Source organism: Eumetopias jubatus, unplaced genomic scaffold (genome assembly GCF_037043125.1).
Source record: "Eumetopias jubatus isolate StellerSeaLion01/CBP00866 unplaced genomic scaffold, mEumJub1_p1.0 scaffold_14, whole genome shotgun sequence".
In the NCBI taxonomy this organism is placed as follows: domain Eukaryota; kingdom Metazoa; phylum Chordata; class Mammalia; order Carnivora; family Otariidae; genus Eumetopias; species Eumetopias jubatus.
Genome location: NW_028274820.1, coordinates 67,712,654 through 67,729,132, shown reverse-complemented (window position 1 = coordinate 67,729,132; position 16,479 = coordinate 67,712,654). Strand labels below are relative to the sequence as shown.

Below are 16,479 nucleotides of genomic sequence, written 5' to 3'. Positions count from 1 at the left end.
CACTTTTAATTAAAATATTTTTTCATGTGTTCAAATAGCATGTGAATATGGTACCATAATATTCGCTATTTGATAATGCACAGAGGAAACTTGTCTCTGTGTACAAAGGTGTGTGATACGGGTTTTTTGTCGTTTCCTTTCCCTAAATAACATCATGCTATATAGACATCACAACCACAGTAACAAATAGTTACAAAATGTTCAACTTTAAACTGTGCCATGTAAAATGACCTTCTTTATTTTCGTACCCCATGGAGTTTATACCCAGAATACCATTTCCTTGTCTTCCCATCACAACACCCTTTGCAATTCCTAACTCAGGAGTGTTTCGGCCATCCTAGCTGGCTGGGAGGGAGTGGCAGGATTTCACCCTAGAAATGGCTCAGCTTGCACCCCAGCAGGGCTCAGCTTGACGTTCCCCCAGTCGCTGTTCTAGACTTTCACCCTCCTCCTCAAACCCCCATCACCAGTATCCATCCCTACAAGTGCCCCAGAGAAGAGGGGCAGTTGGTGCAAACATGGACAGCTTCACTCTCTTCGGCCTTCAAGATTTCTTTAATAGCAACCACTGATACTTCCTGAGGACTCACTATCCTACATGGTGCCGTGCTTACCCTTCATCTTATTTAGTCCCCCAGACAACTCCAGGATGGAGGCACCATTGTTTATAATGACCCCTTTTTTTAATGTTGCAGAAACTGGGGTAAAGAGGTTATATAACTTGCTGAAGGTCGCTCCCTTAGGAAAGACCAGAACTGGGATTCATATCCCTAGCCTGCTGAGAGCGGATAGTTGATCTCTTATCCATTGTCAGTGTTTCTGAAAATCCTTCCTGGGGTGTCTCTTCACATCAGTCAGCTGAAATCCCACCACCACAAATAACCAGTGTCAAAATGTTGGATGTTTTCCTTTTTAATTCTTAACTTAATTATTATTATTATATCGATTTTTTTGAGAGTCATGATAGTGTATATGTAATTTTTTACTCTACTTTTCTCCCTTAGCATTACACTTTGAGCATGTATTTTTTAATTGTATATATCGGACCTTCTTTTCATTTCCATGGCGCACAAATTACACCTACAAAGCAGGTGTGAGTTAGTCTGGAATTACCTACCTACTAAAGATGTAAATAATTTCCAGCCTGCTGCCAGATGTCTCCCTCATGACTGTCCCAGTCAATACCAACCCCCCAGTGTAGCCACTGTTCTAAAATCTATCACCACAGGTTAGTTCATTCATATAAAGTTCTGTTCTTGAATGTCATATAGATGGAATCATACAGTATGGTCTTCTCCGTGTCTGATTTTTTTTTTGCCTGTGAGGGTCATTGTGTTTTGCGTGTGTAATGGTCTCACTGCATGAAGGATTCTCACAATCATCCTTCGATGTCACTCCTGCTCTAGCTTCCTAGTTAGTCCAATCAAATTCTGCTCTTGCCTGCTTTCCAAAAAATTCTCCACACCAGTGCCAGAAAGGCCTTTCTATGAGGTCAAGTCAATCTTGTCACTCCACCTCAGTGCCTTGCTGTGGAAATCACTTTCTCCCTCATTCTTCAACTGGGTGGACTTCCTGTTCTTCAGATCTCGGCTCACATGTTGCTTCTTCAGGGAGTCCATCCCTGACTAGTCCTACATACCCTTCTTGTCGAAGCTCTTGTAGGCCCCTCCACGGAACCTGCCTTGTTTTAATGAACAAGTGTTTAATGAACAATGAACATGATGCTGCTTCCTGGGATAAGCCCTGAAAGTCCCACATCCTGGGAAAAGCTGAGCAGTTGGTCACCTGGGTGATTGCCTGTCTATCCATCTCTCCCACTAGGCTATCACCTCCAGGAGGACTCTGCCTTGGTCACCACTGTACACCCAGTGCCTAGGATGGTGCCTCACACATTAACAAAGAAGTATTCGTCAAATGAATAAACAAAGTGCCACTAGCTTTTCATTTGCATCACTGATGGGAATTCTGATTTCCCTTACTTCATGGACACATTAATTTTCCCAGTGCCTATCTCTGTGCCCAGCTTATGATTTCTATATTGCCTACCCAGTTAGGTATACATTTTCACTTAGCATTTCAGGATTCTCAAAAAGCCTTCCTGGACTTCCATGGTTATCCTTGTGTACCCCCGGCTGCAGCCAAAATGGAGCGATTGGCTCTCTCTTGAGCTCACCTTAACCTTCCCACCTCTGTACGCTTGTTCTCAATCATTCCTTCCACCCAGGATGTCCTGTCAATACCAGGCCCACCTTTCGAGCTCACATCTCTGTCACTTTCTCTGTAGAATAATTCTTAATCCTTTCCACAAAATATTAACTCTGCTCTCCACCAGCATCATAAATACCTTCTGAAGTACTATGATGTGCAAATGTTCTAAATGCTTCGTGTACATGAATCATTTAATCTTACGAAATAGGTATTGTTGTTGTCCGCATGTTATAGATGAGGAAAGAATAGCACAGAGATATTAAAATATTAAGTTTACATACATTTTCTTATCAAGATGTAAGCTTATCAAGGCGGCAGGTCTGCATCTTGCCCGTCTTTGTTGCCTCCATTGTGCCAGGCACGTGTTTGGTATCTGGGTAATATACCAGCGCTGCACTTGACATGTGTGATCTTTAACGGTGCTCCTAGGGGGTAGGGGTTATTTTACAGGTGAAGAAATTGAGCCTAGGAGAAGTTAAGAGATTACAAAGTTAATAAGTGACAACCAGAGGATTCAGCTCCAGGTCTGTTTGTCTTTATAGCCCAAGCTCTTCCCCACTGTGTTCTAGGCCTCACTGCTACTCCTGGGGTATAGTTACTTTTAATTGAACCACTGCTCCTGGGCCAGTAATTTCTCACAAGCAAGACTCCGCACCCTCAGTGTCCTGCTTTGCATGTGTTTCCAATTCTGGTAAAATACAAATAATGCCACACGAGCCATTGCCCCTGTGAAATGCATGCTGCAGGGTGGAGGGGAAAAGGGGGTCCTTCTGCTCCAGGGAGCTGGTGGTCAGAATCCAGCAGTGTAGAGCAATGGGATCTGACTTCAGTAGGAACAAAAGTACAAGTGGAACCACATTTAGGGACCTTAATAAACTGCCTGTCATCTATGGCACAGTTGACATTCCAAGCCCACTTTTTGCCCATCCTTTAGCTATGGATCATATCGTTATCTACCGTGTGCTCAAAATGACAAACGTCATCCATAATTAACTGAAGCAAGAAACAATCTACAATGTTCAGCTGGCACCCAGAGAAGGGGGGTTGGGGGGGGTTGGAAAGGAGGACAAGACAGGATAGGAAAGGAACAGAAAGAAGAAAATTGCAGACTGCGTTGTGAAGACCACCCAGATGGTTCTGTGTTACCTACTTTGAGGGGATTATTTATACCACTCTTACTCTCCTTTGCATACAAAATAAGGCAGTGCCTGCTGCTGGAACGTGCACGCATGTGTGTGTGCTTGCACGTGTGCATGCTTGCATGTGTGCATAAGCAGGACCCTGACACTGAAAATTGAATGCAGTTCCTTCATGTGTACTTTGTCACGCTTGAGTCATGTCTTTATTAGATCAGTGTTAGAGTGCACCCATTGGGCCAGGAGCAGATCCTCCTCAGCTTTATGCTGCTCCCTCCAGGCATACCCTGTAACTTGGAACAGGTGCCCTTCCTAACCATCCTTGAGCTGCAGGGACATGCTACATTCACAAACATCTCAAAGGCATAGTCAAGACCTACTTCACACCATTTTGGTCCACATTAAAAGAAAATTATATTCGAGCATGTGCTCTAGTGGAGATAGATTCTCCCTATTTCCCTGGGGCCTCCAACCCATTTAAAGGGCTGTGGGCAATGGGAGAGGGGAGTCAAGAATGAATTTGCTTTAAGATTCCATTCTACCAGTTGTGCTTGTTCAATGTAAACATGGCAGGTAGGAGAAGGGGCCTCAAGCAAAGGAAGAGAGGTAGCCAGATGCCAGCTCTATATGGGAAAAGAAACATAGATACATTTATCCCTGGGTGAGGGAGAGTGGGAGGGAGGCTGGAAATGTAAACAAGGGGCAGATTGGAAGGGCTTCCAGTGTTTAAGAGTCATTCAAATACCGGAGTAAAAATTCAGCATATTTTGGTATTTATTTCACACAAGTTTTAAGTACTTGAAATCAGTAAAACCGATTATTTAATACATTTCAAATACAAAAATTCATAAACAAGTAAAATGCAAATATCCTGAAATATACATTAAATGTATTCTAATATAAAAATAAAATATTGCTTCAAAGAAGCGGTACATAAAATAAAAGTTTAATTGGGGTGATACATGAAATGCAATGATGATCTTTTTTAAGTCATCGTCGTCTATCATGAGGTCATCCTTTAGCTATGAAAAACTTCCCAGTTATTCCTCATTTGTCATCATCTTCCTATCTCATCTTACATAAATGGTGATTCTAATGCAGACACCATCTTAATACCAATTTTTTAAAAAATTATTTTAGAAAAATAATAAACTGCTGTGAGAGGGCCCATTGCCTTAGGAAAGCAATCCAGACTTTGAAATGGCTTTTCCTGAGTGAGTCTGATTGCTGCAGGAACCCGAAGCTCTCCAACGCTGAGTGTGTGGGAGTCTATGCACACACAGGGAAATCATGCTTCCTTGGGACCCAAATTACCACAAGGCTAACATAAAAAAGCTTGGGAAGGAGTAAGTTTGTACTCTTTTTATGAGAAAATGTCACATGACAAATTCTTGTTCAACTGAGAGATAAATAAGCTGATCTCAGGAACTTACTTTCATTTTTTAAATATTAAGTGTAAAATAAAATATCTAGCATCTCTTTTAATTGAAGATCTCAGGTAGTAAGATTTAGGAAAAATTACAAATAGACAGGAATTGAACATTTTCTAAGATTCATGAATCACTACATTTCATTCTGTACAGTGCTTTCAGATGTGTGAGCTAATTTTCCCCAAAGTTTTTCAATGATTGTGTGTGTGTGTGTATGTGTGTGTATGTATGTATGTATGTATGTATGTTTTTGGGTAAATTTCTCTACTCCATCTCTGTTTAATAAGACCCAAGTCTCTAGAGTCCGCCTTTGTCCTCTCAACATTGTAATTATGACTTGCCTTTTTTGTGTGTGGCATGTGCACAGAAAACAAAAATGAATTCAGCACTCTCAGTTAAACAGAATCTCTGTGTCAAACAAGGAAGAAGAAAAAATTACTTCCTCTGTCATCATCACTACATTGGAGTTTCCATGGCTACTGACATGGACAATTCTAGCAAAATAACAGCTAAAAACTAAACTAAACAGAAGCTTCTCTTCCTATTTGGTTGTCTCGTCAACCTCTCCAACTTGTATTTGCTCTTCCCCTGTTCTCCACCCTAACTCTGTAGAGTGTTTTCTCACACATCCAAGCTTAGGGGGAAACAAATCATTAAATAATAACCATTTTTGTGATCATCAGAATATTTCAGGTTAAGGAAATTTCCTTCTTGAATGATGGCTGATCTTCAACTGTGACTTGGCAAACTATTAAAAAATGAAATGTTACTTGTGAAGGGAACGTACATTCAAGGAAGAGTAACCTACAATTTTGGAGCATTTTTTTGTGTACTACCTCACTGCTCTGGAAGAGTTAATAAAATTTTCCCCTGTATAAACCCATGTCTGTACCTAGAAGGCAACCATATCTTTAGTAACTGGGACCAGAAATGGTACTAAGGTCAAAAGTGTCTTGGGTGAAATTGATAGGCTTTTAAGGCCTAAAGAGTCATTCTTTTATTCTTGCCATAGACCTTTACTAAGCTCCTATTGTGTGACAGGCACACATTAAGGCTGAATGATAAAAGGCAATGACAAAAACAATTTGAATTGTTACACCTGTACCAAAAGCTGGCCTACGTACTTGTCATATAGCATTTAAAGTCCTTCCACACAATTGCAAGCTTATTCTGTTATCCTAATTTTACAGACGAGAAATCAAAATTCAAGCAAATTGCTGGTTGTGGATTTGTTTATTTGACAATGTTTGTAAAGTTCCTATTTAAACACCTCAGGAAATTTTGAACAATGAAATAAATGACAGGGGAATATAGCCTTCTAGATGTGGAAAAGTCAGCCAAAAAGGGAACAGAATATACTGCCTAAAAGCAAACCCAAGTGCATTGGAGATTCTTGTTTTTGATAAAAATAGCATTTCAAATCAGTGGTACAACACTGGCTTATTCAATAAATGGATGGAACTAAAGACTAGCCATTCGGAAATAAAATTTAAGCTAAGTGTTTATTTCTTACAACAAAATAAAACCCAAATGAATTAAAGGTTGAATCGTTAAAAATGGAACCATAAAAGAAGAAAAATCTGAACAATTTTATTTGTAATTTGTGATACAGACGTCAGATGAATACGTCTGACTAATAAAAAACCCGCCAAACACAAAGTCAAAAAAAATAGTAAACGGGGAGAATGTTTTTGTAATATGCCACACAAAGAATTGTTTTTCCATAATTCAAAGAGCTTTTATAAGATCAAAAAGAAGAAAAAAATGAGCAAAGGCCACGAACAATTAGTTTGTAGAAAAGGAAGATCAAAGGACCAAAAATGTAGGGGGAAATACCAATCTTCTTCTCATAACTAAAAGAGTGAAAATTAAATGAGATTCCAACTATTTCTTATGTATTTTGCTTCCATAAAACTCTTTGAAGATCATTAGACAAGAAATTATCGCAGAAACAGAAAGGCTTTAAATATCAGAGACCACTAAATTCAATTGCTCCCTGAAGACTTGAAGGCTTAAAACACTAACAGAACTGAGGAAAGCATTAACCCCTGTGCTTGGATATACAGTCTACTGTTCAATCTTTTCTCTGGGCATTTCGAGGTATCTCGACAGAGATACCATGTTGTATTTTGGTGTAAGCCCCATATTTGGAATCTTGGAGAATTTATCTACTTAGACTTGCTTAAACACTAATTTGGAGGTCAGTTAACTCATAGAGATCTTTGAAATCTTCAAAATAGAGCAGTAATAATGCAAATTTAAGTCACCGTTTCCGCTAAGTAGAAGAAATCAAATGATTCAAAGAAAGATACTTATATGGTATTCAAGATTTGAAAATGTTTCTTGCCTACTTTAGAAAAGTTTTAAAAAATAACTCTTTCTTGATAATATGCTTCTTTCTTTCCTTAGCTCAAGAAAAGCTAATGACTCTAGTGAATTCGAACTGTTCAAAAAGATACTTCAAATTTTGAAGTTTTTTTTAAAGATTTCATTTATATATTTGACAGAGAGGGAGAGAGCGCACAAGCAGGGGGAGAGGCAGGCAGAGGGAGAAGCAGGCTCCCTACTGAGCAAGGAGCCTGATGTGGGACTTGATCCCAGGACCCTGGGATCATGACCTGAGCTGAAGGCAGATGCTTGACCGACTGAGCCACCCAGGCATCCCCTGAAGTTTTAATCAGTGGTCTCCCAATATCCACTCTTGGCCCTTGTTTTCACCTAAAATAGTCACCCACATCAGAACTCAATTCTGAAGTCATTTCCTCTAAGAAGCTTTTCCTGACACCCCAACTTCCTTGCCTTTCATCATACCCCCTCCTTCCAGAATGTATTACAATTGTAATTAACAATTGTACAATAAGCTAAATAATTATACAATTATTATTTAACATCTGTTCCTTCTGTTAAGGTATAAACTCCACGAGAACAGATAACCCAGCTATTTTATCCCCCAAGCACATGCTGTTATGTGTGATTTCCCCAGAGCCCAGCACAATTCGCTGCACTTATTAATCAGTTAAGTATTTGTTGAATGAATAGTGGACCCAAAGAGGTCCACATCCTAATCTCCAGAACCTGTGAATGTTACCTTACATGGAAAAGGGACTTTGCAGGTGTGATTAAGTTAAAGATCTAGATGGGGAAACTATCCTGGATCATCTGGATGAGCCTGACATAATCAAAAGCATCCTTATAAGAGAGAGGCAGGAGGATCGGAATGTGAGAAGAAGATATGGCAACAGAGACAGAGTGATGAGGCCAACAGCCAAGAAGTGGGTGCGGCCACGAAACACCGAAGAGGCAAAAAATGGATTCCCCCTGGAAACTACAACTGTTAGCCCAACTGACACCTGGTTTTTGCCTCCTAAGACTCATTTTAGACTTCGGACCTCCTCCGAAACTGTGACATAATAAATTTGTGTTGTTTGAAGCCACTATGTTTGTGGTAATTTATTACGGCCACAATAGGAAACTAACACAGATTAATTGTGAAACACTGGACAAGACTGATCTGACAACCTGAATGCAAACAAGATATAATAATAAAACAACAAATAGAATATTATGTTGCAAAACAGTTGGCCTAAAACAACCCAATGACTGACCGAACCACAGTCACCATCTAACTAACCCAGTTATTTGCCAGAAATCATGTGTTTAAAGAGTAGGACAATCTCTGGTAATAAGACTAGCCCATAGAGTCTGGCCCTGGAGAACTTCTACAGGTGCACAGACTCTAGGGAAGAAACAGTCAAAATGTAACAACAGTGTTGGTTGTGAAGCCTTGGACAATTTTAGCAGCCCTGGCCCTTGGACTTTTCATCTCTAAAGTGGAATTAAGAACTGTTAATTCCTCCCCTGTTGTTGGTATAAGGTGAAGAGATACAGCATATACAATGCCTGGTACAGACCTGGATGCATCAAAGAACCTCTGTATGTGTACAGTGATGGTGGTGGGGGCAATGGTGGTAAAGTCGATGGATAACATCAGACAAAAGAGCGGAAGGGGAATAGTGCTGTTTAAAACAATGCTTTTTAAAAAGGTGCTGTTTGGGGAAAAGGATTAGGGTAGTATGAATAAATACATTAATGATACTAATAGCTCTACAATGCAGAATTAGACCAAGAGAAAGAAAGAAAAAAATTTAGCTAATGGTAAAATACGTTTGAAGAAGAGAGATTCAGTGATAAAAGGGAATGCATTTAAAGATAGTGGCTTTTTTCTTTCATATTTCTTTCCCTCCCTCCCTCCCTCCCTCCCTCGCTCCCTCTCTCGCTCCCTCCCTCCCTCGCTCCCTCCCTCCCTTCCTTCTTTCTTGTCCCTGGAAGAAGAAAGTGGCATAAACTGACTTCATTTTTTTCCACACAGCTAAGATTCATAAACGCCCTTTAGAGCTGGGTATTGTTGGAACATGAAAATCAAATTGGGCTTTGGTACATCTCATCGTACATATCGGAAAATCACCACTGTAGGATACAGTGGAATATAGATTCAATAACTGATGAGCAGATCCCACCCAAAGGCCAGGTATGCCAGGATTTGATAAAACCTTACAAGCAGAGGAGCTTCCCACCTTTGTCTTTCTACTTAATAGAAGTCATCTCAAAGCACTTTTCCCCCTTTCTCTTGGATCTTGTAGTCTGTCTTACACTGGAGTTATTATGCGCTTATTGCCTCCAGTGGGCAGTCAAGTCCTTGGAGATAGTTTCTCTCAAATCTTGCTCCATTTGTGAATAAACTTATACCATTAAATTTGGGGGTGTGGAAAAAACCTGCCCTAATAAACTTCTAGGAAGGATCCAAGTAGATCAGTGATCTTCCCCCACTCTCAACCCCCTCCACCCGCGTACGTGCCTGCTCTTCGACAATAAAAAACACGCATCTAAAATCATCATTTCACTTCCCAAGGGGCTTTCTCCTTTGTGGGTACCTGTCACTGCTGTCGGGAGTGTGAAGTGAACAAAAGGCACTTTCTGTAATTTTTAAATCTACCTGCTGCTATAATTGATAGCAGAGAACGCAATCGCTAAAAATTGTTCACCGTAGAGACTCATGCCTAAAAATAGTATTTCTCTTTACTTCTTTCACTCTTGAGTGTATCAGGATTTAATTATTTAACATCACAAAACCTGAGAAGGCCCAATTAATGAATGTCTTGTCCAATTCACCAATACTCCTAAAATGTCGGGAGAAATGATATCGAGTTCTGGAGCATTCCCTGTACACTATATTATTTACATGCTTCCTCACCGTAGACAATATAGTACACTGTGCTTTGGCTGAAAGATTTGAATGTTTGGGAAATGCTTTTCTGAATAATGCTTCTTACCACAAAGTGGCTGGAAGCCTTGAATATACTAATGTGTGTTATGGCTCTCTCAGAGGAGTGTTTAGTTCACAGATTTCCCAAACTTTTTCAACTTAAAACAACAACAGTTTTCTAGCACGCCTATTAACCTCTCCCAGAAGGCGATTAAAAGCACAGGTTTTGTGCCCAAAGGGTGTGAACTGAATCTGGACTGTGCCACTCACTGGCTCTGTACTTTGGACTTTATCCACCCTAAGACTCAGTTTACCTCATCTACAAAGTAGGAATAATGGTAATTATTACTTAACACTTGCTACATGGTATTCTAATTACATTTTATTGCCAAGCCTCTCTCCCAGGTTATAAAACCCTTGATGAGAAGGAGTATGTCTCATTCACTATTACATCTCTAATATATAATTTGCCACACAGCCTAGACAATCAGTGTTTGTGGAATGAATGAAAAGAATGAACGAATGTACAAAGAAATGACTGACTGAATGACTCTTTCCCTCTCACGATCAGTCCTACACTGGCTACTATGCTTGTACTTGCATTTTCACACAGGTGCATAGGTTGTTGGCATACAGATCCAGTTGTCTCCCCTGATCCTGTGATCCTTTGCATTAAACCATCCACATTCCATGTGAATTCCCCTTGCCATTCCCTTAAGCCCTGGTGAAATCGTGGAAGTCATATTTTAAAATTTCAGGCTTACTTTGTTCTTGGAAAGCAGTGTGGTCATGGTGGAAAAGGTGTTGGAGTCTAGAGACTTGAGTACTACCAGCTGTTTGCAGAGTGGCCTGCTTACATTATGTAACCTCTCCGTTTTCCACTCAGAGTTGTTTTCAAGAGCATTGAAATACAGCCTACAGGGACGCCTGGGTGGCTCAGATGGTTGAGCATCTGCCTTCAGCTCGGGTCATGATCCCCGGGTCCTGGGATGGAGCCCCATATCGGGCTCCTGGCTCAGCGGGGAGCCTGCTTCTTCCTCTCCCTCTGCCTCTCCCCTTGCTCATGCTCTCTCTATCTCTGTGTCTCAAATGAATAAATAAGATCTTTAAAAAAAAATACAGCATACATTTTTGTAGGCTGATGTTATAATTACTATAATTTTTCCAGCTATGTGTTGGTGACATAACAACTCAAAACCATCAATTGCTGTTAACACTGATGTCATGTTCACTATATGCAGGGCACTATTCCAAGTGCTGTCTTGTTCAATGTATACACACATACACATTATTACCATCCCCATTTTGCAGATGAGGAGAGTGAGTCTCAGAGTGCTTAAGTAACTTGCCCAAGGTCCCACAACTAGTGAATGACAAAGCTAGTATCCAAACCCGCAAGCTCTCTGGAGTCCAAACTCATTTTAAATAGAAGATGATGATGGAGACCATGACCTAGCAATCAATAAAACATTTAAATATCTTCCACTGAAGATTGGTAGTCACCGAACGTCTCCTCTTGTCCGAAGACTTTGGGCTGGTTCTGGTCTGGATGAATACTTAAATCATTCTAGACAGAAGTGTTCTGCAAACTACCGTAGATATACTATGTACTATGATCAAGCAAAGGGTCGACCTCTCCTCCTCTTGCAGCCTGCTGAGACACCGTGCCATATTGTCCTTGGCATTTTCCAAGTTCATGAGTAAAGAAATACACTCTACATACCCATGGTTCTTGGGACTCTAAGCTCCCATGCTGAGGGCTTATCTCTCTGTAAGCCTGTGTGGGGGCCTCCTTGGCAATCCACTCATGAGAATGTTAAAGAAACCTGAAGAGGATTTGAAGCTGGAATAAGGACACACTATAACCAGAGGGAGAAAGTAATGAGAAACTGGAAAGAGTCAACCATAGCAAATTGCAGATCAAATGAGCACTCCAGAGCCAAGCCCCTCATTGTTGATGGAGAATCTGCTTATGCCTCAGATGATTGCTCTAGCTGAGTCATAAACACCAGTGTCACTTCCGACCAGAAGGGGTTCATATCCAGCTCACTATCTATCCCCAAACTTTCTCTCAACCCCTGATTACAGTTGCACCCTCCACTGAAGTCTCAATTTTTTGGAGGATACAAGAGAGGTCCTCATACTTTAGAAGAACTGCCTTAAACACCAGATTGCCAACAGTGAAATGTTACTGAGCAGAGAGAGCAGTTATCTTCATTTGCACAGTGCTAACAATTTGCCCATTTGCCTGTCATCACAACAAGCAAAAAATCAACTTTTCCAACTATCTTTTTTTTTTAAGATTCTATTTATTCATTTGAGAGAGATACAGAGAGATAGAGCATGAGCAGGAGGAGAGGCAGAGGGAGAGGGAGAAGCAGGCTTCCCGTTGAGCAGGGAGCCCGATGCGGAACTCGATCCCAGGACCCTGGCATCATGACCTGAGCCGAAGGCAGACGCTTAACCGACTGAGCCACCATGGCGCCCCTCCAAGTATCTTTGAATCCTTATATCCATTTTCTGCTGGGGACAAAAGATCAGGCCTGGTATCCAGATTCTCTTTTTTATGTTGGCATTTGTGCACTTGAACTGTGGGAGCAAGTGGTGCTCTGGTCAAGCCAGGTCCTGGCAAACACGCCCTCGGCCTTCCAGGGAGGAAGTGACAGGGAGGGAGGGTGACAGAAACATTATCACACGTTGCACTGTGGAGGTCAGAAAGCATTTGGTGCAGAACCTTGTCACTGGGCTTTTCGTTTGTTTGTTTTGCTTGCTTGTCTTTATCCCTCGCTACACATGGGTCCCCTCAGAGAACCAAGCTGGATGAAACGCAAATTATTTCTCTCAAGGGGATCCAAGTGGCCTGTCCTACACAGACCCTGTCGAGGCCTCACTGTCCTTCTCGCTTCTGCTTGTTCCGCTCCTTCCTACTCTGTCTGCTCAGCAGCCTGGAAGCCCTGGGAGGGCAGGAATGTCTCTTCGCACCAGATCTCCGTGGTTCTCACTCTGCGTCCCTGTGCCGGGAGCGTGATTTTGTTTCTTCGGGAAGAAACAGGGCAACATATGTTGAATCCTTTTTAAAAAGCATGTATTGCCGAATTTGTGCTCGTTATTGAAAATTTAGAAAACACAAGAAAGAACCAAAAGGAAAGCCGTTGTCACCCACAATTATCATGGCATATTTCTTTGCAGGATTTCTTTTTCTGTGTGTGTAGTATCTGGTAGACTGTTTTCCTTGGTTAACATACTATCATGAATGTTTTCTTTTTATTTCCATATCTGTTGAGCACCTAGTATGTAGCAAGGACTGTATTGGGCCCTTCGGGTGCTTGAGCTGGGTTTTAGAGTGAAAGGGGGATTTCCAAGCAGAGAAGCAGTGGGGACATGGTTAAGGCGGGGGGTGGGGGCACCAACATCACGTTACAGTATTGTGGAGAATGAGTTTTAGGCTAATGAGAGCCGCCAAAAAGGGCACCATGACAGAAATTTACACCTAGATCTAGTTTCTTATAATGACTCTGCCAGAGAGGCTTACTTGCCAGAGAGTTTCCAGGATTTGTGAGAATTTCCAGAAAAAGCCAAAATTGCATTCACGGATCTAGGTTCTTAAAGTGAGGATTATAATGAACTGTTTGGGGACTGTTGTCAGCCAGTCAGACTGGACACTGGGTGTGGTGTTGGAGCCCAGTCTACAGGTGCCCCTGAGGCTGTATCATGACTTTGGTCCCTTTGTGGACTGATCATAAGGAAGGCTGGGAGTCCTCGGGCAAGGCTGTATGGCCAGGCCCGTGGTGGGGACACTCAAGGGCTCAGGTACATGATTGTTCACCAACTGGCACATTCGTGTTTCAGTGTTTTAAGAAACACACACTGTACCAAGGGCATCCTGGTGGCCAGACTGACCTGGAGAGTAGCTTTTCTTCTCGAGTTGCTAACATGCACTCTTAGATGTCAGCGGTCCTGCTGCCTCTGACACAAGAGCCATGGGTTATCATCCTTTGAATTTGAGCTAAAGGAGTGTGATTTGGGGCAGAAGCCAGGCAGAGGGTTTCAGAGCCAGCCCATAGAGGGCAAGCTGTGGCTGGCTCTGCTCTCCTCCTTCCTACAGCACCTGCCGGAAAATTGGCTCCAACCCAAGCTCACACTGAGCAGCCACTCCTCCACCCATGTTCACTCAACATGGCTGAGGTCTTCAGAATAGCACAGAGCTCCATAATGGAGGGAGGCATCTCCCCAGGGAGGAGGAGGTGAAGAACACACATCCTGAACACCCATTAGCAGCAGTGGTCACATCTCCCAGGAGGCCTCTTCTGCTGACAGCTAGCTCCGAAGTCCCATTCCCATACCCTTTCTTTCTGCTTAAATGCGGGGACAATGTTCTCGGTTTCCTAGAATGAGAACTATGGCACTCTCCCACAATCCCAGCTTCCCTACTGATTTGCATGAGGGGAAATTTGGGGCTGAAACAGAAATTTTCCAACCAACCCATCAATTGTTAAGCTGGGGGTTTACATGAATGATGTTCTGTCATCCTCATGGCACCCTTATGTGGTGGATATCATCCCCATGTTACAGTTGTTAAAAATAGGGCTTGCTTATATGTTACAGAAGTAAGTCTGTGGATACTGAAGGGCTCAGAGTGTAACTTGCTCAAGGACACACAGCTACTGCACAGCAGAGCTGGGGTTTGAGCGCAGATGTGTGAACCATCCCCCAGGCTCTCCTAGGTCTTACAGAGAGCAATATGAGGAAGAATGTGGCAGGGTCGGGGCATAAGGGGAGGACAAAAGATCTGGGAAGCAGTGCTGGGAGCAAAGACTCCACACCCCCTTCCCCCAGGGTTACTTTCCTCCCAAACTGCTCACAAGTATACAAATATGGAATTCTGTAACAATAGTCATTGGTCATAATCACCTAACTCTTTATACCTAACTCTTGCCATGTGAACTAAGAAGATGCACCTGGATGCCCTAGCCATGGTTGAAAGAATGGGGATGTGGAACCAGAAGAGGTGGTGAATGGGAGATGGGGTGTTACCTTGTGTGGGAGCAGTCACCACTCAGGTGAGCCGTTGGCCACCTCCTGCCATGGGGTTTCCAGACACAAGGAGAATGTACCTAGAGACCTCTGTGTAGCAGAGCAGGTGGGAAGGTAGAAGTGCAGAATGGGTCTCTGCCAGATCCTGGCTCTGCGATCTTCAGCCAGTTTCTTAGATTTCCTGTGTCTCAATTTCCTCATCTATAAAAAGGTTGACTCTCTCAGAGCTGTTGTGAAAATTAAATAAGATCCTGTTTGCAAAGTACTTAGCCCGGCATCTGGCACAGAGTAAATCCCTTAATAAAGAGTTATTAGCATGAAATTGCCTTCCTGCGAATTATTTTCTCACAAATTTGTGGAATAACTTCTTTACTGCAAATTTACGGACTTTAAAGATTCTAACTTCAGAAAAGACATAGAAAGAAGAGTGAGACACAAGCTGTAACATTGTCTAACTTTGTTTTTATAGGAGCCGTGGAAATTTACACTAGAGAAGGCGAGACAGATTTTGAAGAAATCCCCAACTCTGGTAAGCAACGGATGAGAAGAATACCAGTGTTCCACTTGGCACCTTCATCTTCCCCTGCCCCTGCTCTCACACCCCTAATGCCAGGAGCTACTCTGGATCCAAGCCCACAACATACCATAGCGGCAGTGAAGTTAAGTAGGAAAGTGAGCCCCTCCCCCCCTTTTTCTCCTCCCTCTCTCGACAGCAGTGTTTCTCAAACTGGGCAGTACTGACATTTGGGGCTAGTTACTCTTTGGTTGTGGGCATTGTCCTGTACACTGGAAGGTATCGCAGCATCCCTGTCTTCTACCCACTAGATACCAGCAGCCACATCGCCCTTCCCCAGTCATGACAACCAAAAACGTCTCCTGATGTTGCCAAATGTCCTCTGGTACTCACAGGTGAGGACTGCTACTCTTCAGTAGACCATTTTGGAGGAGGCTTTATCCTCCTGCCCCTCCACTTCCTAAACATGTGACCTCAGGCTGAGCCTCATTTTCCTGTCAGCAAGACAGAGACAGTGGTAGTGCTCCTTTGTCAAAGCTCCTTGGGTGTGAAGACCAAGAATGGATGCGTGTCAAGCGCTTACCCAGCACTCAATCAATACCATGTTTAGTTCAAACAGTTATCATGGAGTCAAGTATTTGACTTAGGCTCTGGATGCAAATGAGCCCCAACTGAACAGGAAGCAGAAAAAGTAAACCTTCAGAGGACCAAGTCTCCCTCCATGCTAAAGATCCCAGCAATAAGGAAGGGTTCATCAGAGATGAGAGGGCATGGACTTTGTCCTCTTCCTCATCACCCTGCCCATCATTCACCCTGACGCAGTACATTTAAGGTAATCTTGATTTGGCAGCACAGAAATAAGGAGGAGAAAAAGCCCTCGTAGCTCAGCTTGCC

The 16,479-nt window shown here is 42.4% G+C and overlaps 1 protein-coding gene across 2 annotated transcripts in view; it reads left to right on the top strand.

The window, feature by feature from the left end:
• The window catches only part of AOAH (acyloxyacyl hydrolase), a 166,863-nt gene that overhangs the window by 43,925 nt on the left and 106,459 nt on the right, over window positions 1-16,479 (top strand). For both annotated transcript variants that reach the window (XM_088018608.1, XM_088018607.1), the window contains one exon: window positions 15,541-15,600. In XM_088018608.1, coding sequence (XP_087874734.1) covers window positions 15,541-15,600 — 60 coding nt within the window. The remainder of the gene's footprint in view (window positions 1-15,540; window positions 15,601-16,479) is intronic.